The sequence below is a fragment of the Chaetodon auriga genome, chromosome 19 (genome assembly GCF_051107435.1).
Source record: "Chaetodon auriga isolate fChaAug3 chromosome 19, fChaAug3.hap1, whole genome shotgun sequence".
In the NCBI taxonomy this organism is placed as follows: Eukaryota; Metazoa; Chordata; class Actinopteri; order Chaetodontiformes; family Chaetodontidae; genus Chaetodon; species Chaetodon auriga.
This window is the reverse complement of record NC_135092.1, coordinates 3352417-3376075: the sequence shown is the minus strand read 5'-3', so window position 1 is coordinate 3376075 and position 23659 is coordinate 3352417. Positions and strand designations below refer to the sequence as shown.

Sequence of the window (23659 nt, the reverse complement as noted above, 5' to 3'; positions counted from 1 at the left end):
AGAGTAGGTAACACTGAAAGTTTCACTTTACATTGTGAACAAGTTATTAGCAAATTAGACAGACAAACCAGGACATTTTTCCCATTCTGAGGTCCCCACATGACGCATTCAGGTGAACGTTAACTTGCCTTGCATTCGTTATAGAGTAATGGGTGGTCATAAAGGTGACTCATAACATTTTGACTGTTTTTCACAGAAACTGGCCATAAAATACCCTTTTTTTAGTTAAACTACCAGTATGGCTTTTTGTGATATCTTTCTTCACTTTATCATATATCATTTTCTATTTTACAAGGCATTTTATGTGGGAAACATGGTCAAAAATTGTGTTTTCAGCACATATGACATGTTTTCCAAACCACCAGTACTGGCTATGTAGCTACTGATCACAGTAACGCAAGAAAAAACAAATGACTGTATTTGTTGGGCCTAAAAATGGTTTGCAAGTGGTGCACGGCCTTAAATATGTGAATTATTGGCTCTTAATTTTTAAATGATATGTCCTTGAAAAGTGCTTGAAAAGTCCTTGAAATATATTATTATGAATGAGTGGCAACCCTGATTTCTGTTGCTCAGGCACCAGTGGAGGTTGTGACAGAGGAAGGCTTTGCATCCAGAAACTCAGAGACCCCTCTTAATCCAACAACAGCATCCCTTATTCTGCCTCTACACACGCGCGCACACACACAGACACACACTGCCCTGTCAGGAAGTCGCCTCAATGACCCTTGACCCCAGCATTCCCACTGGGCCCAGTTTGTTAGTCCACAGATGTCTTTGGTTACACTGTATATGTGTTTGTCAGTGTATGTCAGTATCATGTATTAGTGTCACCCACACAACTCTGACCAAACATGCACAAACTGTTCCCAGATTGTGGGAACTCCAGTTTCCAACTGGAATCATGAATGCTGTTGATATTTGTTGTTGTTAAATTTGGTCAAGCTTTTCATATAGAAAGAACAAAGCATGCTGGGTATATTGTCTGAAATGTTGAAAACAGGATGAGCTACATTGACACAAAATGAAATCATGATATATTTGGTCAAAGTCCAACGACAGTATTAAATCACACAGGACAAATCCCCCCAAAGAAATACCGCTCTGTGCCTATGTCACCTGAATCTGCGGACCCATGAAGAGATGATTTCCATTTCTTACAGCTTGGGTTTTATTTTTGTAGTTGTAACCATCATTTCTGTCTCTGTACTCACCAAAATAACTGCTGAGCCATATTTTTTGGAGGTACCTTCTCAGGTGATGGTAAAGATTTGTTGTGTTTCCCATCTTGGTTGCTACTGACCAACGATCTTAATCTGTGCTTCGTCACTTTTGAGATGTTTTAACAGAGATATGGTCTAATGACATTCTAATTCACTTTTTAATTGTAATTGCTTCAACCTTGTAGTGGCTCAGCGGGCACAATCCATCACCTGGTAGGCTTTAACTTGAAACACATACAGGAAGTGTTGAGTTTCATTGACAGTAGCTTAACAGCAATCGCAAAAAGGGAAAGTAGAAGCAAATGGAACTAATTAGTGAAAGAAAAGAGTGTTTGTGCCAGAATAAGAAAATCAGAGAAGTATGACATGACTGTTGTTGTACTGATGGTAATGAATAGCATGTTGGGTTTACCATGTGAGCCGTTATAAAGATGGTAGAAGTATGATCATGAGTCACCAAACTGTAATGTAGAAGTAGGCATGTATTTATGAATGTCCTTTCAGAATAATGTTGTTAGTGGTAATTAATGTGTGCCCTGATGGAGGATTCCGCACACATTGCGAATGTGTTGGCCTGATGAAGGTACAAAAAGTAGCAAAGTGAAGATGAATGTCTTGCTTTGAGTAAACATCTGAGTCCCAGCCAAAGCTCGTACCTGAGCCGTCATTAAGGCACGATCTCTGCCCAGCTCCCCTCCTCTCCATGGAGTTAATTTCCTCTCTGAGTCACCCTCCTCACTGTGTAAGATTTTCAGTTTAATCCAAGCATAGTCTCAGTGGACTAGTTCAGCTTTGAGAATTAGAACTGATTCATGCGTGTTTAATACTCTCACATGTCCATGAATGCTGCTTAACAAATGGCCAGTGGAAGCCAGATTGGTTTAACTAGAGAGCCCTGGCTCAGAGCTGCCGCTTTTATTGTTCGGATCAGGCCTCAGACATTTCCAGAAATTGGGGAGAAAAAGTTCTCCTGCCAGTGGAGGAAAGAACAGGATCTTGTTTTTCCATGAACCTGATTGCCAGCCAGTTCGCATGACGCTCACTGCTAACTGTTTTCCTCAGGACCGTGTGTGTGTGTATGTGTGTGTGTGTGTGTGTGCTTTTTCGTACTTCTGATATTCTTTGTAACTGTACATTTTCTATTGTACTTTATCCTGATTCATGACCAAGAAACCTCAGTTGTAAGTTGATGGCACATCAAATCAATTTTTTTTCTCTCCTTTTGTCTCGCATTCCCCAGATGACGACGATGATGGCAAAGCTACAACTCAGCCCCTGTTGAAAAAAGGCAGGACATCCACTTTATTGGGTTGCCTTAAAACCTTTCTCTCGCTTTCTCTGCTTTGTTTTTATCTCACTCTTCAGTATATACAGTGTCTTTTATCTTTTGTGTGCTCCTTTCCTCTTGCTCTCGTGTCTTTCTAGCTCCTCATTCTTCACAGTGTACTTTGAATTGCTCTTGTATTAACACACCGTCTTGCACACCCCGCTGTCTCTGTCTTGTGTCTCTCCCCGTCTGTCCAGTGTTTCAGGCCAGCTAGCTACTTGGCTTTGGGGAATAACATTTTGTCTTTTCCTCTCTTTCTCCTGCCCTCCTGTTAACAGTCTCCAGCTTATAGCTCAAGCCCAGTCTCTGAAGTTATACTGTATGTGATAGTGCCTTTAACTTAATCCAAGTCTTGAGTATTTAATGTTGTGAGTGTGTGCCAACATTTCAATTTCCTCCAAAAGCGTCCTCAGTCTCTCTTGCCTGCTGCTTCTTGTCTCTCTGGAGGTGACAGTTTGTCTGTAGCTTTCTTTTCCAGGATGACAACTGCTCTCCTGTTTTCATGTTTCCAGCTAACTCCTGAGCCTCTCACAGCTTCTCTCCCTGTTTGTTTGCTGTTCTTAGTATTGATGGTGTTTCCCCTGTGTTCTTTCAGCCAAGATTAAAGAAATCACCCAGACACGTGCAAAATAGTGAACCAATATGTAACTTCCACAAAGAAAAAAGCCCAAACTACAAAACAGTCTACAGGGGAAACACTGATCGCAGCTGTAGTGTTGAGATTTGATAGCTTGTCTTTTTAGTTTTTATTAGAATTGTGTAATGTTTTAAGTGCTCACTGTCACACCTTTATCACAACCACAGTAGTTGTACTGAACAGGCCACAGAGCCAAACACCACATAGGTCTGACAAATCCAACCTATGCACAGTTTATTCACCTGGGATGTTTGGTTACTGTCAAACCTGAGTTCCACTCTCAGGACTCTTAACAGGCCAGAAAATCATAGTAATTACAGTTTTATGCTGCCATCTAAATGAGCATCTGCTGTGTTGGTGTTGTTTGCGTGTGGTGGTGTGTGTGTGTATGTGTCTGTGTTTGGCAACCATCCCTGCAGACAAGAAGAGCCCGACTGTACCACTGAATGTGTCTGACCAGAGGCTGCTGGAGGCCAGCCAGCAGTTCCAGAAGAAACAAGGAAAGGGCACAGTAGACGTCTGGTGGCTGTTTGATGACGGAGGTGAGTTTGAGAGAAAGAAATAGGACCAGCTTTTGGAGATTAGTCCAGTGGTCAACATTACAAAGTTATCCACAATACGCAGTAGATCATAGTCCAACTGAGTGGTCGTACACATGCTCCTACTTAATGTTGTCCCAAAAATAGTGTTGTAAAACAACTTGTTCTCTTAAATGTACAGGAGCATTGCATGTAAGCATTTTTCGCATAAATATATTAAGAAGATATGGGCGCAGACATATGTGTGCACAGTATAAGTAATATCAAGCAAACTGATTTCAGCAGACTGCTGTCAACAGGACAACAGGACTGAATTCACCATCAAAATTCCAGAGAAATGAAAGTGACAGTGAATCCACAGCTGTTAGGAAGATCAGCTCTGTCAGTGACGTGTTGATCAGTGCAGCTGACAAAGGCAATATGTTAATATGCCCAGTTCTTCATTTGGAGGGATGATTTTGGGTGCCTGTCAGCCCAGCAGGGTTTAAAGAAGTGAACAAGGGCAGAGACACTGTGACATGTGACACTTCAAATCAGGCTCATCATAACAGCAGAGGCCTCTTTGGTTCAGGCAAAGCTGTAGTTTGGGGTACAGTGACCTGACCTTTTTTTTTTTGGACGGCAATTGATACATCCTACAGTGAAAGTCTTGAAATATTTTAACAAATATGCAGATGTGTAAACAAGTCCTCTGGCTGTCAGTCTATCAACACTGACACCATTTCTTGAGGTGACTGAAGTGCTGTGTTTGTGGGTGGGAAGCTGGTGAGGGATTGTGTCTCTGTAGCTGCAGCAGTGACTCCTGCTGGTTGGTCGGGGAGCCTGTACAGAGGAGGCGAGAATCAGTGGGATCTCCACCTCCTTCTTCAGTAATATATCCATCAAGTTGGCCTGAGATGACAAATAACCACCTTCCTAATTGGGAGAAAATTAGGATGAAAATCTGTATGAAAAGAGAGAGAAAAAAAAAAGATCTGACATTTTGACTTTAACTTCCAACAACTGAGACACAGCAGATGTTTAATGTTTACATCCCAGCGGCTCTATGAGGACTGTCTGTTTCATGTCTCCTGTCCAGGTCTGACCCTGCTGATCCCCTACCTCCTGACCAACAAGAAGAGGTGGAAGGACTGCAAGATCCGCGTCTTCATTGGAGGCAAGATCAACAGGATCGACCACGACCGCCGAGCGTAAGTGCTGAGCGTTCTTCCTCTCTGCTCTGTCAAGTCTGAAGGTTAACACAAGTAGATAATATGACATTCATTATTATGAGTACATGTACTAATAGCTTTGACTGTTTGCTTGCTTTTCCCAAGTGTACCACACCTGCTGGCCAATATGAATTCTCTGGACATTGTTGAAAATATGAAAAATGAAAAAAATACTGCTACTACTTATAATGATAATAATAATAACAATGCTAATAATTAAAGATGGTAATTATTGTTATCATTATTTTTTCTATCCTTATCTGTTCTTATTTCTATTTTATATACTTTTAAATTATTTATCTGTACTTTGTTCTGTCCTTGTGTGGCTGTAACTCCCAAATATCCTCTCTGGGATATCGATAAAGGATAAAAAGCTTTTTTTGGGGCTCATGGTATTGGTTGCGAACAAAATCCAATGATCCAATGGCTATGACAGCCCTAGTGCTCTTGCATTAGTTTGCATTATGTGTATAGATGACTGCTATACTTTACAGTACTTCTGCATACTTAAATGGAGGTGGACCAGACACTGTCTTATAAAAGCAGGCGTGCAGCTTGTTAGCAGTGAACGCAGCGCAGCCATCTGCTTTCCTTTCAGCACCACTCGTCTGCTCAGCTGCTGCTGACAACATGACACACCGAAACTGCATTTTTCCACAGCTACAGATCCAGATAGCGTTTGCACAAGTGTATATTATGTTATGTATTGTTTCACAGGAAAAATGGCAGTATGCATACTAAGAGCCCTCAAATTTTAAATGTGGTGCTGATGTACAACTCAGATAACACACAATTCAGTTGAAAATCATCATAAAAAATTACATCCTTTACTTATGAAGTTTTACAATTTGAAATTGGCCACAAGTTTGGTTGATGTCTTGCCAATTCGGGACACATCATAAAAGAACTGATTTAGCCGGTGTGATAAATGTTCAAACTCTGCAGAAGCTTTGATACAAGTCTTAACTGACTCTTGAGTCAGAGAATCAGTGTACCATTAAAATGGACTTGCTGGAGACTCAGAACCAGCTGCAGACAGTTAATCCACCCGAGTGAATGTTTTGTCGCCTCAATTTTTGTTAAAGCTCTGTCGTTGTCCTACGGTTATGCAGTTGAGTGCAAAGTCTGCTTTAATCAGTCTACTGTGTTGCATTCAGGGACACTCTAACTAGAAACTTCAGTTACGCAAGAAGTAAAGCCAACTAAGTGTTTACTGTGAGAGCATAGTCACCAGTAAGGTTTAAATTTTGACAAACACATTTATGTAGTGTAATGAAGTGAACTGAGGCTCTGTCTGCTAGAAAGCATTAAAGTGAATCGAACATATTTTGACTAATTGTGGAAAGGAGTTGTCAGGAATGTAAATTGCACTTTGTAGTTAGTGAAAACACCAAAAACCACCAGTGTAATCCTTATGGAGGTTGAAAGCTGTCAGCGCTTGGAACAACAGCACATCATGTGAACATCCTGTCTGCTTTGTGTGTGCGTGTGTGCGTGTGTGTGTTCCTCCTGGACTGTGTCTCTCAGAACCATTAGTGTGTGGCCAGAAGTGGTCATTTCCTTGTTTTTGTGGGGAGAAGCTTTTGTCATCACCTCTCATTACTTGCTGATATGAAGGCATATAGCGTGGACAAATACTTGGACTTCCATCGTTCACTTAAACTTGAACTCTCTTTCAGCATTTTCAGACATTGATTTTTTTGTGTTATTTATTAATATTAAAGGAAACGTTAATCATTTTTAGAAGTTGCTTTCTTCCCTAGAGTGAGATAAAAATATTGATACCAATCTCATATCTGTGTTGGAGTCCGGACATGTTTAGCTGAGCTTAAAAATACACATCCCACCAGCTGTAAAGCTCACTGATTAACATGCTGTATTGTGTCTGTTTGATAGATCGATATCCATATTTTCACCCGACTTTCTGAAAGAACCATATCTCCAGCATTATCTATATCTGCGTAAACCTAAACCTCCATGACAGAAATCAGTGTTCAGTACAAACCCGTCTCTCACCCTCTGCTCCTCTTACTACCCCCACCCACACCCCCACCCCATCTCTCTGTCTCATTGTCCCCTACAGCTGCCTCCCACCTCCTTTTGTTGGATAAAATTAGCTTGGTGCTAGCAGCCGAGCCTTTTATCTCTGTGTGCAAGCGCACAGCTCTCCGTGCACTTTGAAATCCCCTTTGTGTTTGTTTACTGCGAAACTACAAACTGGCCATCTCAACAGATACCTGACGCCTCAGTCTGTCCCCGTCCAACTTGTGTGGATTCATGCTACACTATTTTTTACCAACAGGCAAATAGATGGCAGTATCTATTAGTTAAAATAGTTTTTTTTGTTTGTTTTGTTTTGGTTCTTGGTTTATTTTTTTACTTCCATACTTCTTGGTTGTATAGGTGTGTGCATGTGTGTTAAACGTTTAACTGATTCCTTCTGTCTTTTAATTGATTCGGTTGAAGGGGGTCAGTCCACCAAAGTAAATAAATCATACCCTCACGGAACTCAATTTCATTGTTTGCATGTTCATGAGAATGTTTCTGTCTTATGTTTTAAGCTGAAAATCACACACATTTGACATATCACCTAAGAACATTAGCATTTGCATTCGTTTGGAGTCATGTTTGTGTCCACCTGATGACTGTCCTTTGAGCTCTGGTTCTGCGCCCACCAACTCCTGAGACACAAATCTGGCTCTTTAGCTGCTAAATGCTGCACTAAGCTCACCAGCTGGTCTCTAGCCATGTTGTTTGGTGCTGAGCAGGTCTTGTAAAGTGGCTTCATCAAGGCTTTTTTCACTTCCTGCTGCCGCTGTCAGAAACCAGGTTGATGAGAGCGCTGAGGCCGAACCAAAGTTGTGAACCATAAAACCAAAACATTGAGCTGCAAATCCCTATGAAGCTTAATAGAGCTGAGGAAACTTTCTTATCTGTGGGTTCTGTGGGTTGACCCACTGTTAAAAGTATTGGTCAGAGCAGCATAATGTTTCATTTGTACTGGGATTCACATTTCATACCAGGAAGATGACAGAAGTACAAAAAAGAAGCCCTCCATTTCTGACAGTGCTCTCAAGCTCCCTACGTCTTTGAAGTTGAAGCTAAAGGAAATTACTCTGACACACAGAATGCCACAGTGCTCCCAGTAAAGCCAGTCCAACCTGCCTCCACCTTCCCAGAAACTCCAAGTTCAAAGAGATCTATTTAAAGCAGCTTCCCCTGGAATTCAGGATGACTCCGTGCTGTTATCTTTGTCCACAGCTCCTTGAACTGAAAACATCTAGCAGCTACTTTTAGTACCTGTCCCAAAGCTCTTTGTTTTTGCTTTTTCTGTGCAGGATGGCCACTCTGCTGAGCAAGTTCAGGATAGACTTCTCAGACATCACCGTGCTGGGAGACATAAACACCAAGCCCAAGAAGGAGCAGTAAGTCTGAGTCACACTTGACCGTCATTTCTATGTTAAAATAATTTTTTACTCACCATGTACGTTCTACTGGACATAGATCAGAAATTCACAGGAAACAGCCAGCCCAATAAAGACCAGTCCTTAATAAAGGCCTTGTAAAAATGTTGAGGGGGGTGAAATGACCTAAGATAGTAAATTCAATGTAAAATCCATTTTCACAGCACTGATTATATTAGTTCAACAGGTTGGGTCATACTCGCCATGCTTTTCACCTCATTTGCTCGAACTGATGTTAAGCTAGTTGTCAGTGAAGTCATCACTTCCTGCAGATGTTTCATTAAAAGCCCATTAAGATTACAAGGATTATGTCCACTGAGCCACTGGAAGTCATTTGACTTGAAACAAAACTGTTGGAAGTTTTGTGTTCTATTCACGGTCATTTAACCAATTTCAAAAAAGCTGCAAAGTAGAAGGGACCGGATGTGGATGTGTTGTGCAGAAGGAATTAATGCTGTAGACGTGGGCATTACTAAGTGTATCAAGACAACAGGTAAGCATGGAGGAAGGGTTTGTAGAAATTTGGGTACAGGAGGAAAAGAGGAAAGAAAACTTAATAAAGGCCTGTTTCTCTCTGCCGCTGAGTTTAAACCACACCCCGGGCTCAAGAACATGCAATCATGGTTTTAGACAGTCAGAGATTTTTGAACAAATCAGTTAATTGTATTTGCCACTTGACTCGACTTGCTCAACTCAACTCAAGCTCAGTAAGTAAATGTCGATCATCATTTTCCATCACATTGTGAAATTAAGTGCATGCACATCTACTCAAGTCTAGTAGGTCAAAGTTGAACCTGGAAGTAGCACTTTAAGATTTCACGGATGTCTACAAGAGAACGTTGGTCTTATTTGTTTGTTTATCTTTCCTGTATGAATATTTAAAGTACAGTGTTTCCCATCTGTCATAAGCCTGCATAAATAAATAATTAAATATATATATGGACCAGTCTATGACCAGAGGGCCACTGGAGGAGTGGATCATTGCCACCCTCATGTGGTTTGTTTGTGTAAAGACATGACGTCGGTGCAATATTATGATTATATTTCACTTTGAACAAATAATAATTAGAAAAATCCTTTTATTCATATGATTTTAGAAGGAACTTGACGACATTAAGCAAGGCGGGGGAAACTTTTCCCCACCAAGGCCCAATTCAGTTTTTATAACATCCTTCAAGGGTCCTTCTAAATACAAAAATCAGGTGTTTTTGGAGCATGTCTTTCTCCTGTAACTTAAAGGATCAATCCAACATGTGGGTTTTACTTTTGTAGGTTAGTCAATCATTGATATTAATAATAAAATTGTACCCACTAAGTAAATATCTGAGATCTGGGAGCACAGTAACATCACTACATCACTAAAAAGTCAGACACAGATGATCAGACAGGTTGGAAAGGCTAGTCCAACTTGTTTGGAAGTAAAAACAAAGAACTGTAAAGTCATTGCCTGAACTGCCAGTTGTAAACATCCATCACAGTTTTACAAATCAGTTTCCTGCCTCTACTTTGTCCTACTGCTCTAACCATAGCTGTACACAGTTTTTATCATTGATTATTAGCAATATTTTAGCTGTGCTCCTTTTCAGTTTGCCCTCCAAATAAAGTGGCTCTGCTCGTGGTTCTTTACCTGATGGATTACTTGATGGTATCAATATCACTGACAAAGCTGATAGAAACGATGGCCAGAACTTCAAAAATACGACTGAAGTTCTCATAAACCGGAGTTATGCTTTAAACCTCTGCTTGATTTGACCGTATCATTTACAAGAGAAAATAACAGAACTGTTGCCTGGCTTGTATAACCATGAAGCTGTTGTTGTGCAGCACGGCCGCCTTTGAAGAGCTGATCGAGCCGTATCGGCTGAAGGAAGACGATATGGAGCAGGAGGCAGCTGAGAGGCTGAAAAACAGCGAACCCTGGAGGATCACTGACAATGAGCTGGAGCTGTACCGCGCCAAGGTCAGCACGCTGCTGCTCACTATGATTCACTGCTGTGTCGTTCTGTCCTGTGTAGTTTCAGGAATTTAAATATGTTGTCATACAGTGTCATATGATTATATCTTCCAGAGCCTTTTGGCACATGAAAAGGCAGAGAGTGAATACTTTTGTAATCCACTGCAGCCCAGTTGAACTGGTTCTGTGAACAGAGTGGAAACAGTTGAGCATAGATGAGCTGTGCTGCTGGCTCACAGTCGCTGTTGCAGCAGCTTGTGATGATTATCTGGTAAGCTGATAGCTGAATGTTTAAACCTGTTTGTTTTGCTCTTCAGACTAATCGTCAGATCAGACTCAACGAACTGCTGAAGGAGCACTCAAGCACAGCCAACCTCATCGTCATGTAAGCTGCTGTGTGTGTGTGTGTGTGTGTGTGTTTTCATTTTAAGATGTTGATTCATCCCACTGAACTAATGTAGGAGTGTTTAAGAGATCATTCTTATATAGCCACTGAGGCCATATCATCCCTCCTGGGGTCTCATTCATAACACAATACATAGGATCCATACTAAAAGTGTACATGTGCTCAAAAAAAAAACAAAAAAAAACCTGACTTATAAAACTGTCTATGCACACCTGTTCCATTTCGAAGTCACAGTCCACCTGGATATCTGCACACGTGGATCATCCTCATATCAACACCACAAACCATAAATGGTCAATGCATAGCAGCCCGTTCATGTTGCTGCATATAAATGAGCCTGCTGATCAGTGGAGCATTACAGTGAATCATGGCAACAACCAGGAGCAAGATGAAGACACAGAAATAGAGGTGTTTGTGGGTGAGGTGGAGGTCAGAAAGCAGCGGGAGTCACGAACAAAAGGAAATGCAGTGAGTGACAAGAAGTTGCTGCTGCAGGTAATGTAGCAACAGCACAGTCATGTTTACTGCAGCAATTGTACACACCAGTACTCTGTAACTAAATCGTACTTGGTGATACCTATGCACAGTATTAGAAGACGTTAATTATTAAAAACTATTCACACTCTCTTCTGCACTTCTATAATGCTTTTCTACCGCTCATCAGCTCATTTTCATTGTTTACTTATACAGTCTGGCCCTCCACTTCTGTGTGGGAAGTGATGTATGGCTCTTTCAGGCCTGGTTTGTGCATAGGCAAAGGCTATAAATGAAAAGACAGATGGACTAAAAAACACATTGCCCAAGATGTAAGGGCATGTGGAAATGAAACTAAACGAAGATTGCAAGGACTTAGGAAGTAACCATATAGTTATCGCTATTCTTGCACCATCTTAAATCCCCTCCCCTCACACCTGTCCAGTGTCAGAATTGGGGGAGCTTTGTTGGACTATTTTTGTAAATTCCAAAACCAAATATCAAGTAGGCAGGGCTTGAACGTCTCTCCAAAGCATTGTTTTTTCTTTCTTCACACAAGTGTCGGTTTTTCTGCAATCAAGCGAGTTCCACACCATGGATGTCTTTCAGGAGAGACTTTCTAAAAGCCTCCACCATCATCCCCACGGTCATGATCGTTGTGTGTTGCCCCTCTGTATCAGTGGAGGCTTGCCACTGTGCTTTTCAGCGCGGCTGCTCATGACTCATGAGACGACATGTTGTTTGAACTTAAAGGTGTGTTCAGTGTTCAGACCAATATTAGTTGTGAGAGGAGACAAAAGAAACGCAGCCCTGTCATTCATTTCAACAAGGCCACTGATGGCACAGCAGTCCTGGCACAAAGAGCGTTTACAACAAAACACAGGGATGTATGGACTGAACGCTGAACCTGGCTCAGCTGTTGCCCTCAGCACACATTCCTGCTGGATTGCTGTATGTCACGCATGGAGATGAAATGATTGTGACCATGATAACTTTTCAAAGCAGTAAAATCCTGTTTCATAGTGTTATAAACCTCTGAAGGCTTGTCAGACATCAAAACACTGCACAAAGTCATGAACCTATGATGCAAACTGGAACTCCTTGAACTTATTTCATCTTTTAGTGGTTCTTCAGTGCATCCCCTTTCATTCTTTAACACAGGGCTGTTTTCTGTCTGAACACCTGGTAACCTGGAAAGTATAGGACTTGAATTGGCATGACTCTAAACCTTTGGGATGAAGAAACTTAGTATATATGTGTCTAGTAGAGCTGCAATGAGAGTAAATTTAATCTGATAAGAGATTCACATATCAGTAATTTAATAAACTCGAGGTGTTGTCCTGCCCTAAGCATCTGGGGTAGCATCAAAATCCTTTTCACTCCTGGCTGATTGGGTGTTTTGGGATGACAGTCTGATGACACCTCTGTAGACCTTATCATGGAGAGAAGAGATGCTGGTTCAGCCTTTAGTTGACATGTCATTGTAGTGTAGCAGTGTCCTTTGAATGGGACACAGCTACCTTTACCCCGCAGCATTGTGGGGATTTGTAAATTTGGCCGCAGAGCTTCAGCTTCAGAGGTGTTCATCAGAGCTGCTCTGATGACGCTCATTAATTATTAGGACTGAAACTCTGAAACCTTCGTTCAGAACTTGCAACAGCTTGAAAGGGTTGTGTGAAGTGTCGTTCCAGCATCAGGCTGTCAGAGCCTTCAGTGAATGCAGCAGAATACAGACCTGTAGAGACTAATGGAGCATGTGGGCTGTTCACCTCCACCCACAACTTCCTCACATACAGAATTCAGGAGGACGAGGAGAAGTCAAATGAATAAATCAGACCTCCAACGTTTTCTTTGGAATTGTAAACAAAGCTAATATTTAAAGTGTGGTATTTCCGGTTTTCAATCGTATCGCTTGTTTTATCAGTGAACTTGAGTGAAAGCAGCCTGTTAATGCATGCCCTTTCTTTTTCTTGCCTCCTCCTCCTCTGTGCAGGAGCCTGCCGTTGGCCAGGAAGGGGGCGGTGTCCAGCGCTCTGTACATGGCCTGGCTGGAGGTGTTGTCTAAGGACCTGCCGCCCATCCTCCTGGTGCGTGGCAACCACCAGAGCGTCCTCACGTTCTACTCTTAAATACACGCACGGAGAAGAAAATCCAAGTTTTTAAGTCTCACATTCACTTCTGCTTCTGGGAGCAGACCCACATACACATCCCAGTTCCAGTCCAAACCTAGAGGTGCACCACATACACTCCAGAGACGGTAGAAAACACAGCCACTGATGGAACAATGCTGGCAATATGAATAAAGATGAAGGTAGTGATATTGGTTGAGATGTGTAAAAGCCCTACAAGTGATAGAGGAATGTCAGGGTTGGGGCAGGGGGTGGTTGGAAGGTTGGCCACTCTGCTCCTTTCTTTCTATTTATTCCAAAATGTCTGGGTTTTTCTCTTGTAGCTCTAGTTTCTTCTAATTTCCTCATGAAATATTAAGTTTTGTCAAAATTGATTTCTCTCAGGCTCCAAAGCAGTCGTGCACAATGTCCACATTGTTTCTCATGATATGGAATATCTTGATGTCATACTTGTTAAGTTAATTGGACCAGTTGTTGTGTTTGTGATGCAGCAATAATCACCCTTTTGTTTCCTTAAATATTGGGAGAGAACCATGCAGAAAGCTTTGCAACACCGTCTAAAGCCTTATGGATGTGCCTTCCAGTTGAATCAGATGAAATAATTATAATCTCTATCTAGATTGACAATATTACCTATTATAGTGGTATATATTGATTATAATAGTTAGTTTTATTGAGTTTTAAATGTGATTCTTTCTTAGTTGGAGCATTGTATTTATGCGAGTGGATTGCATGAATTTAATGAAGGGTGTCCACTTAATTGCATGAAGACTTTCTCTGTCATTTCTTTTTCACCCTAATCAATGTGTTTATTTTGGGTTTTTATTTTTTATTCACTTTTGAGTCTTCCTTTTTAAAGCTGTTGAATATTTACGACAGCTTCAGCTACTCAACACAAGACACAATTTATCTTTTAGGCACGTTGCCTAAAAAATGTTCGTACGGGTCTTAAACTTAAGATCGTGTTGTTCGTCAGAAAAGATGTGAACGTAGTTTTCCAGTAGCCTAAATTAAGGATTTCTTTCAACAACGGTTTCTTTGTCCACGTGTATGGTTCTTCCCCTGAAAAGAAACGGCTCTGCCCAACAAGCTAGTTAAAACTTTGCCTTAATGCTAGAACTAACGATTGTCATGTGGTCCTTTACTCTTATAAGCCATACTGGCTGGACGGTTTGTGGGTAAATGCAGATAGCGATCCATTAGTAACATGTTAGGAGAAGCCTTTCAGCACAGTTGTCTTCTATACTGTATATGCATCTTAATTTTCCTCCCCTAGTCCACCTGCATTCGTCTGTTACAGTGCTTAATGTAGGCCTGCGTGTTGCTGGTGAAGTGATTAATCGACAGATCGTAACATATTCCACTTTGCCAGCATTGGCGCCACAGTAGTCTTGAGTTTTGCACTCCTGTCTCGCACACCTGTCTCGCTGCTCGTTTGTCTGGGTGTATGATGGACTGCTGGTCTCCCATTCCCACAAAGCCTAGAAGAGCAGAGAGAATGAACGACACACAAGCTTCACATTGGAAGACTTGCTGGCAGGAAGAATGTGACATTAGAATGTGTCAAGGCTAAGTGAAGATATACCTCTATGCATAAGAGCTTGTGTTGCGTAAGTACTTGTAATAAAAGTCCATTGTTCCTTCACGTGAAAGGATCTACTCGCCTCAGTTCATTTAAGGAGCACTTTAGGCAAGTTCCTTTATTTTCTACAAGAACACTTGCTTGTAATCTTTTTAAGGGTACCCTGGCTCCTAGAAAATCCATGTATAGACCATTTTAAACACTGAGGTTCTAAATAGGTTAATGTATTCCCCTGTTCTAACATCGTCATACACAATGTCGAATTGGCCAGATTAATTTTGACATAATTGTGCTAAATTAAAACTGGTTTCTGCTGTTACTAATTGGCTACTGCTACGTTCTGGAGTGGGTTAAGCTCCATTTATTTTAAAGGTGTGTTCAGACTGAATGCAAAGTGAACTTTAGAAGCGCTGCCTTTGCTTAGAAAAACAGTGTAAAGACACAGGGGGATGCAAGTTCACACAGGGCAGCCCAATTTCAGGTAAAAACTCATAGGAGTTGAAAATGTCTCAACATGAGGAAAAAATTGTGTGCATCCCAAACACAGAGTTCCAATTCATGAAAATAGGAAGGCAAGAAAAGAAATCTGATGAGTCTTAATAAAAGTCCAAATAGTCAAAATAAAGTATGAAGTGGAAGGTACCGGTAAGTTCTGAAGTCAGTTGCAAGCCAACATCCGTATAATAATTAAAGGCATTTACACATGGACTATTGTAACATTTCAGCAGTTACATTTGCATGGATAATCAAATTGGCTGAAGTAACGCCCACATAAATGTTCTATTTGAGTGGATTGCCCTGCAAAATGAATAATTCAATTTGGCTCATGAATAATATGAGGCCATGGTTTAAGCAGGATAATGCACAGCTCATTGTGGATGGTCCCATACTTCCAGTTTAATGTCAGCAGTTAACAGCAAAGTGAACTAACTCTACCTAAACAACACAATTCAAAAGAAAAAGCTCTATTATGGCTAATGACGATTATGGATATTGTTTAAAAACTGCCACAAAACTAATGTAATAAAACACGGTTTTGTTTATTTGTTATGTACTTTTTCTCTGCGTTTCCCCTCGAAACGGACAGGTTTAGCATTTAGCTTGTTACTTTTATGTACTTATGTCCTTTACTGTATGCAATTTCAACGGAGGAATGTGACACGATTCTTAGGTTAGTTGAATGTACTGTATAATAACGAACACTACCGCGAGGAGCTAGCATACATAGTCTCCTTCTCTTTTCCATTCTCATGAATATGAATTGTTTCTTGCTTGGACTGCAGTTAGCACAGTGCATTGTACTGTCAGCTTCATTGTGCTGTTAGCATTCATACAGCTGTATCCCATCATTCAACACTGTGCTGTTGTTATGGGTGTATATAAGCATTCAGTACGTACACATTAACTATATACACTCTCACGGTCACCAGTGTATTAAATATACCCTGAGTACTTTCCAAGTATGTGAAGAGCATGTACTGGGCCAGGAACTGTAACCCTTTTTATATCTTTGAAAGCACAGTCAAAGACTATGCCTGGTTCATTTATAGCACACAACAGGGCCCCCAAAATGCCACGATATCTTCCCAGCTCATTGTTAGAGGTCTTTGGGTCGGGGGTTTAGACCTGTGGAAAACCTTCCCAAACACCACATGTATATAAACCTGTTTTTAAAAGAAGAGTCCCAATCCCAGACAGACCGAGAGCTGACAGAGTCCCTTTCGCATCCAATTGGATCGTAGACATGTTGACAACCAGACCAGATCTAATTCGACCGAATTTAATTTTGACTTTGAGGAACCGAGTGCAACCTTAAATGTACATACTCTGTGTTATGTGTTTAAACTGTAGATGACAAGACTGCATACTTTATATTTGACCCAAACAAGGGACTAAAAGTCAAGATATCTCTGCTTTTGTTGCTTTGATTTTGCTGTTTCTTGATATTCACCAGACTTTATTCAAGTGCAACACTGAATCACTGCAGGGCCACTTTAATCACCTGCAGCGTTTCAAAGCTACAGTTTGATTCATGTCTCTCAGTGCGAGTATTGCATCATTTCCAGCAAAAAGTACAAATCAATTGTACATCAATTTTTTTTACATAGTAACTGCTAATAGAATATACTGTGACCGTTCTTCTACAGTTCAGACTGTACTTCTTATCAAATTTGTTTGTCGAATACCTTTTGGGCAGCACTGGTTTCGAAACAACGGTGAGCTAGTGGGACATTCTGACATCTGGGGGCGCTATTGTGCACTATAACAAAGTCAAGGACTGTATCTTAAAACTAGTTCATTGTTCTGCTGTGAAGCACTCACTCTCCTTTGCTGTTACAGAGCAACAACATTACAAACAAGACCACGGGTTACTCTATATTTGTATAATAAAGAATATATATATGCCTATATATACACATATATAAATGTATCAGTCCGACCTGGAGGGGATCTTTGTCTTTGATATGTCACATTAAGTGAAACAAAAAGACCTCCTGTCAACATTTTACAACCAAATAATAGTGTATGTGTGTGTTGTTTTCTTCATTTATGTCCTGATAGATAGATAGATTCTAAAGCCTGTCTGACAAAACTACTGTGTTCTACTGAAGAAACCAAATGTCACCTGTACTCACAAGTCAGCCACCATGTCATCATTTCACATCTCCTAATTATTGTACGTATTTTTTGCCAAAGCCCACCTTCCTCTCCAGCCCCCATCCATCATGTGTCAAGTGATGATGATGGATGATAGTGTAACAAAATCATAATGGTCTTGATATCTCATGGTGGTTGACGTCATCCACACTGCAAACATAAACTAACCTGTAAATAAACTCAGTAGTCTCATGGCATAAATTAAGGGAGAGGAATAATTATGTCGAATTTCAATATGGAGAAAGATATTTATTTTAGTTTTTAATTTTCTCCGCTTTTTTTGGTTTTGTCTTTAATATCTTGGATTTGGTTGTAAGTTAATTTGCATGTTGATTTTTTTTCTTTTATTGTTTTGTTGCCTTTTGATTTTAGCAAATTGTGTCTTTTTTCTCTTTTTGAGTCTGTGTATTTCTATCTTTTTAATGCCTTTTGAAGAAAAGACATGACAACAAAGCAGATCAAACCTGTTTTCTCCTGCTTTCACACAAACGTGGATGGAATCGACCCAGCTGGTTGAAGCAGTAATGTTTTGATACACTGTACTGTTAACAGTCACAGATATGCTTTTTCTAACATTTTAACATTTATGATTACCAATACTTTGTACATCTTTATTGCAATAAATAAATCAAATGAAATCCGTTATATTTGACGTCTCCTTTTGTGTTCTTTATTGTTCATACTGTCACTGAATAGGTAGGAAATGAAGACAACGTAAATAAAATAATGCATCTGCTAAAACTTAACATTTGTTCACCTCAGCAATTCAAAGAAATCATAGAATTCAACAATGAAAATGAACTGATTTACACAGATTTACAAATTCATTTTGAGATTTCTTTGAGATCACAGGTTTAATGAAGTGATGATCTTGAGATAATGTGACAAAAAATTTACTGTAACTTTGACTGCTTTTGCCTTCCATACTTAAGGCTTAAAGATGACCCTTTAAAAGCAAGGTTTCACTTTTCTTAAGTCAGTTTCAATATCTGATGGATACATTTGGGTGTGGTCAGATGTGTGCTCTGTTGCACCTGTAACCACACCCAACTGTGATGTCACGGTGTCCCCTGCAGTACGCATTTCCATCACTGCAGCAAGGTGAGAAGTTCAACCACTGGAGGTCAGCAAAAACCAGACTTTCAGTTGGTGAAGTCTCTTGTAGAGCCAGTTGATCTTCTGTGTGATTACATCATCTTCCACGTTATTTTCAGGAGGGTTTTCCCTTCACTTTGACCACCAGCCATGGTGGTTGTTGCAACTAGGCTCCACCCTTCAAAAGTAGGTTTTCTGCAAGGATTAAAGTCTAATAAAACCAAGAACCAAGGTATCCCTTCAGGAGCCCACTGGGACATCATGGATGCTGTGTCAAATTTCATGGTGCAAAGAAATATTCATTTAAGGTTTAACTCGTCCTCAACTGCAAACTTTTTCTTCACTGGTCATCTGTCTGTATTTCCAACATCTGCAGAGCCAGATATTTAAGCAACTACTTGCCACATTACCACAAAATTTGCTGTGGATATTCATCATCTCCAGAGAGCCTGCAGCAGTTTTCTTACCATAACATGTTCACTATGACTCTTCTGGTTCTAGTTCTCTGTCAAAGTGAAATAAGAACAAAACCATATATGGCTACCACTTACAGAGGGATGAGGTCCTTAAAGTTATATTATATAATGGCAATGTCTTCATCGATCAGTTTTTCCTCTGTAGAACCACAACTGGTACTACGATGACAATAAGTACCACACAAATGGACAAAATGATGGAAGAAAGAATTTTACAAAGTCTTTTTCTCTTGTGTTCTGCTTCTTTCTTCTTCAGTAAAGAGTCAAATCCTGGTGTGTAGAGATCCTCAAGCCAAAAGTCCAGATCTTTAGCAGTCTTCTCTTCCTCCTGCAAAGAAAATGAAAACAGGCTTAACTATGAAGCATCATCAGATATGAATAAGCCCTGTGATTCCTGTTGTTGTTAATGCACATTGACTCTGAACATAATCCAGGCAGTGACTACCAATGAGGTTTCAGCTTCTTAGCTATTAGCTCAATCACCTCAAAACTTGCCTACATAACACTGTCTCTGTCAGAATGTGGTCTTGTGAAATCTGCTATCGAGAGTCATCATTTTAGCTCTTGAAATCCATCATCACCAGTCAGAAATGAGAAGCTTGTTTTTGTTTACTTCTGTGAGGAACAGAAGACCTGCTGTTTCAAAAATGACTGTGATGATGGTCAATCTGTCACTGTTAGCACTGTAAACTCCATATGTGTAGTGCAAGAATGCACAGCTTGACAGACATGGTAACAGTAACTAAGGAGGACGGGGCTTAGCAAAGGGTCTGTTCCCACCATGAGCAAGGACTTGGCTATAGATAAGCCCTTTGCTCCTCTTGGGTGTATAGGCCACTGACAAATATCCTCCATTTCACCACAAATATCCTCCATTTCACTGGCCCTCCAGGTTGGGGGGTTAGGCGTGGGGTTAACTACCCCATCCTGTGAAAACATTCCAGTTACAGAAACACTGATTTGGCTAAAGTGGCAAGGAAAAACTGTTTTTTAATAGACAGAGACCTTGAGCAGAACCAGACTCTGTGCAGGTGGCCATGTGCCTTGACTGGTATCTGGCAAAGAAATGCAAACTAAGAGTAAAAGGTCTTTAAGCAGCCTAGTTGGGATGGAGTGTAAGAGATCTTAGTTAAGTTCAGAATGAACAGTGGGTGGCAGTGCTGCAGCATTACTTTGGATTGAAGCATATAATCACAACAAGCAGACAATGACTTCTTACAGCAGCTCAATACTGATTCCAGACTGAGCGTTTGCTGGACACAGTATTTTGCCATGTATCAGTTAGTGCCCATCCTTATAAGTGTGACATTAAAAAAGGGAATGGGAAATAGATATTATGATTAAATTGAGAAAATTGAGGTACAAGTTAGGAAATAATTCAGAGAGCCAGTACAAATGCAAATATAAAGTAAACAAATAATTTAATAACAATAATTGTATTCATTTTATCAACTGATGGATGAGGTGACATCACATAGCCTATTGTATTTGCTTTTCTGAATATGTGGATATGTATTTGATATTGCCTGGTAAAAAGTACTGATGAGTGGGATGGCGTTGCAGACCATTAGTCCACACAGGGTTGGATTATCTGGTTTGTGTTGTACTTATTGAACCCCCACCCTAAAACCTGTCCCCTTGCAGCACCCGTCAGTTACAGAGCACAACAATAATGAATAGACTCCTGAAACCAACCACTTCTCCTACTCCTTTGCTAGAATACCTTGTCCCAGGTTTTCTGTGTGGCAGTTACTTTAATTAGACAAACTACCACAAGGTAGGTACTTAAGACAGGATCCATCCCCCGAACACCCATTCAGCTTGTCATCCACAGCCTCTCTTACTGTCCACAAGTTACCTTTAAAAAATCTGCCAGGTTGCCGTGGATTGTTTGTGTGTCGTACTCCTTGACAGTCCAGGACGGCTTGGACTTCTTGTTGTCCACTGCATCCATCGATCTTATGGCCATGAACAGAGGGTTGCTTTTAATGTTGGACGTCAGAGTGACTGGAGTGATGTGCTTCTCCAGGTATCTGTCCACAAACACCACAGGGGTGCCCTCTGGGGATGGAGGAGACCTGCTTTCGGTGCTTATCCTCCCCTTCCTCTGCGGAGACAGTGAGGCACAGATTTGAATTCTCACCACGTCCTCTTTTAGGCTTTCAACACAACTGAGGGGATGCTGGAGATATACAAGGTATATCTCCAGCATCCTTACAACATCAGCACATCATTTAGCTGTAATGAGTGTGTTCTGGCAATCCTACAGCCTTTCCTCTGCTTCCTCTGGCCATAGAGAGCAGGTTTTAAGTAATACTCCACATTCTATTACTCAGGTGACCTAGTTTTAAAGAAAATCCCTCCTTTCTGTCTTAAAATTCCTCTTTAACTTATTTCCTTCTTTGTCCTCTCCTGTGTACTGTGGCCGAAGAGACAGTCTTACATTACATTTTAAGTGTATCACATACAGTATTAACAACTGTTTGCTCATCATCAAACAAATATAGCAGCAGTACTCACTCTGTGGTGCTAAACATGTTGAAAATGCCAAACAAATCTAAAAAGACACGTGTGATAATTCCCACTCTTATTTATAGCCTTACTTGTAATATGTGGAAATTATTTCTAGTCTCAACATCTTCTTATTTCACTCTAGTGGCGTGATCATATTGTTATATTTCACCTTGTTGACTATCACTTTTTGCTGTCACACTTTTCAAATTTCCCAGCGGGTATTAGCATTTGATCTCGTATCAGATAGTAGATGTTATGGTATAGGTATGTTATAGGTATTTGCGGTTCTGATGATGTTGCTGTCATTAAGAATTCTGACTTCTTCACATGAACACACTGGCAGCTGGACTGATAAAGCCAGAGTGAGCAGTCAGTCAGCAGTCAGCTTCAGGTGCTGGTTATCCAGGATCACTGATGTTGTGGCTCGGTTGCGGCTCAGCTTTGTGATAGAGGCCCCAGGTGTGAAAGTGACCTTAGATAATATTGTACTTTAACCAATTTGCTCAGATTACAAGGGTCTGTATGGTGTGGTAAATTCTACAGATTGTAATGTTGTCAGGGACAAACTTTGCTTTTGGACAACGTAAACTTCATTTCCCTTCACTTGACTTCATTCTACTTGATTAAGAGTACTGAGCTCATCCCTCCTGTTGTTATTATCCTCTTCACAAAATGTCTGGATTCTCCATCAAATATTAGACCATGTCCTGTCCCCTGGATATGATGACTGCTTAATGAATAATTAACTAAAATGTTCTCCTGTTTCAAGCCACTATCTCCACACAGCTCAAGACTGTGATGATGATTTCTGCTAGAAGATCATTCATGCAGACTAAATGCACATCATAAATAATGTATTTGGGCATATCTGTAATGTGGAATAACATTTAATGAACCAAATACAATCCATGTCAAAGGGGAGACACACAGACACAAAAGCATACACAGAGATGAACATACAGTGAGAGTGACTGTCACAGTCCATACCTGAGAGTAGAGCCTGTTCTGCCAGTGTCTCTGACTGGACATCACCGCCCCGACCTGAAACATGCCATATGGGGCCGGCAACATCCCAACATCCAGCTGAAGGAACTTCTCTGGGTTGTTGTTGGGCAGAACAGAGATGTCCATCCTGGCTCTGTTGCTCCATCCACACTGACTTCATCACCTGCCGGCAGCCTAGCTGGATGCACATGCTCACTACAACTTGCAACCTCTGTAATAATTAATGAAGAGCAAGATATTTATGAGCCTGTATCACTTGCAGGTGTGTGTAACCCAACCTGACCATTAAGAGGCTGATGCTGAGAACCAACAGTGTAGTGCAGGGCTGAAAAGATAGAAGGCAGAGAGAGGTGGAGGCCCAGTGCTTTACTTTACGCATGCTACATTCATGCTGAAGTCATCGGAGTATTCTGTTACGTAAAACTGCCGGTGCCATTTACTCAAGCAAAACAGAAAACATTTGAAGAGCTTATAAAATATGACGCTTTCTTACAGATGAAACCACCCAACACTATACAGAAGAGCTGAAATGATTTCATGCATTTTTAATCATTTTGAGGTTTGGACTGTTGGTTGGACAAAACAGAACAGTGATAGTGTCACTCTGAGCTCTCAATGAACAAATATAATCTGCAAATGAATACGTAATGTAAATAATCACTGCTTACAGCCTCATATTAGACCCTCAACCAACTACGACAGTAAAATGCAGTTGAATGCATCAGTTACAGTAATCTGTGTAATACATGATAGTGTAACACTAAAAGGGGCCATTTTTCTGGATTGAGTACTTATAAGATTCTCAAGTACATTTCCGAAACACTTTTACTCAAGCAGCATAATAAATGCAGGATTTTTACTTATGACAGAGTAGTTCACATAGTGGTATTGGTACTTTTACTGAAGTAAAGGATCTGAAGACTTCATCCACCCTGAAACATGCAGCTCTCTTCAGAAGAACGACA

General features: G+C 40.6%; 2 protein-coding genes across 3 annotated transcripts in view; one reads left to right on the top strand and one right to left on the bottom strand.

Moving 5' to 3' along the window:
* Positions 1 to 18251, top strand: part of slc12a2 (solute carrier family 12 member 2) — a 68901-nt gene extending 50650 nt beyond the window's left edge. Inside the window, exons 21-27 of one of the 2 annotated variants that reach the window (XM_076757253.1) lie at positions 2464 to 2511; positions 3607 to 3729; positions 4805 to 4916; positions 8276 to 8362; positions 10226 to 10361; positions 10673 to 10740; positions 13229 to 18251. In XM_076757253.1, coding sequence (XP_076613368.1) covers positions 2464 to 2511; positions 3607 to 3729; positions 4805 to 4916; positions 8276 to 8362; positions 10226 to 10361; positions 10673 to 10740; positions 13229 to 13364 — 710 coding nt within the window. In that variant the 3' untranslated portion in view covers positions 13365 to 18251. The remainder of the gene's footprint in view (positions 1 to 2463; positions 2512 to 3606; positions 3730 to 4804; positions 4917 to 8275; positions 8363 to 10225; positions 10362 to 10672; positions 10741 to 13228) is intronic. The other variant, XM_076757254.1, reaches the window with a different exon arrangement.
* Positions 18252 to 19302: 1051 nt separating this feature from the next.
* Positions 19303 to 22820, bottom strand: minar2 (membrane integral NOTCH2 associated receptor 2). Its single transcript, XM_076758481.1, has 3 exons — positions 22677 to 22820; positions 21034 to 21276; positions 19303 to 19494 (listed from the first exon to the last, which is right to left on the bottom strand). The coding sequence occupies exons 1-3, from the start codon at positions 22818 to 22820 to the stop codon at positions 19303 to 19305; spliced, it is 579 nt and encodes a 192-aa protein (XP_076614596.1).
* Positions 22821 to 23659: the final 839 nt, after the last annotated feature.

Excerpts from the sequence above, each read along its gene's own strand:
- minar2 (XM_076758481.1), bottom strand. The coding sequence starts at position 22,820 with ATGGACATCTCTGTTCTGCCCAACAACAACCCAGAGAAGTTCCTTCAG. Across the intron at positions 21,277-22,676 it reads AGAACAGGCTCTACTCTCAG|GGGAGGATAAGCACCGAAAG; the intron begins GTATGGACTGTG and ends CCGCAGAGGAAG. Across the intron at positions 19,495-21,033 it reads ACCTGGCAGATTTTTTAAAG|AAGACTGCTAAAGATCTGGA; the intron begins GTAACTTGTGGA and ends CAGGAGGAAGAG.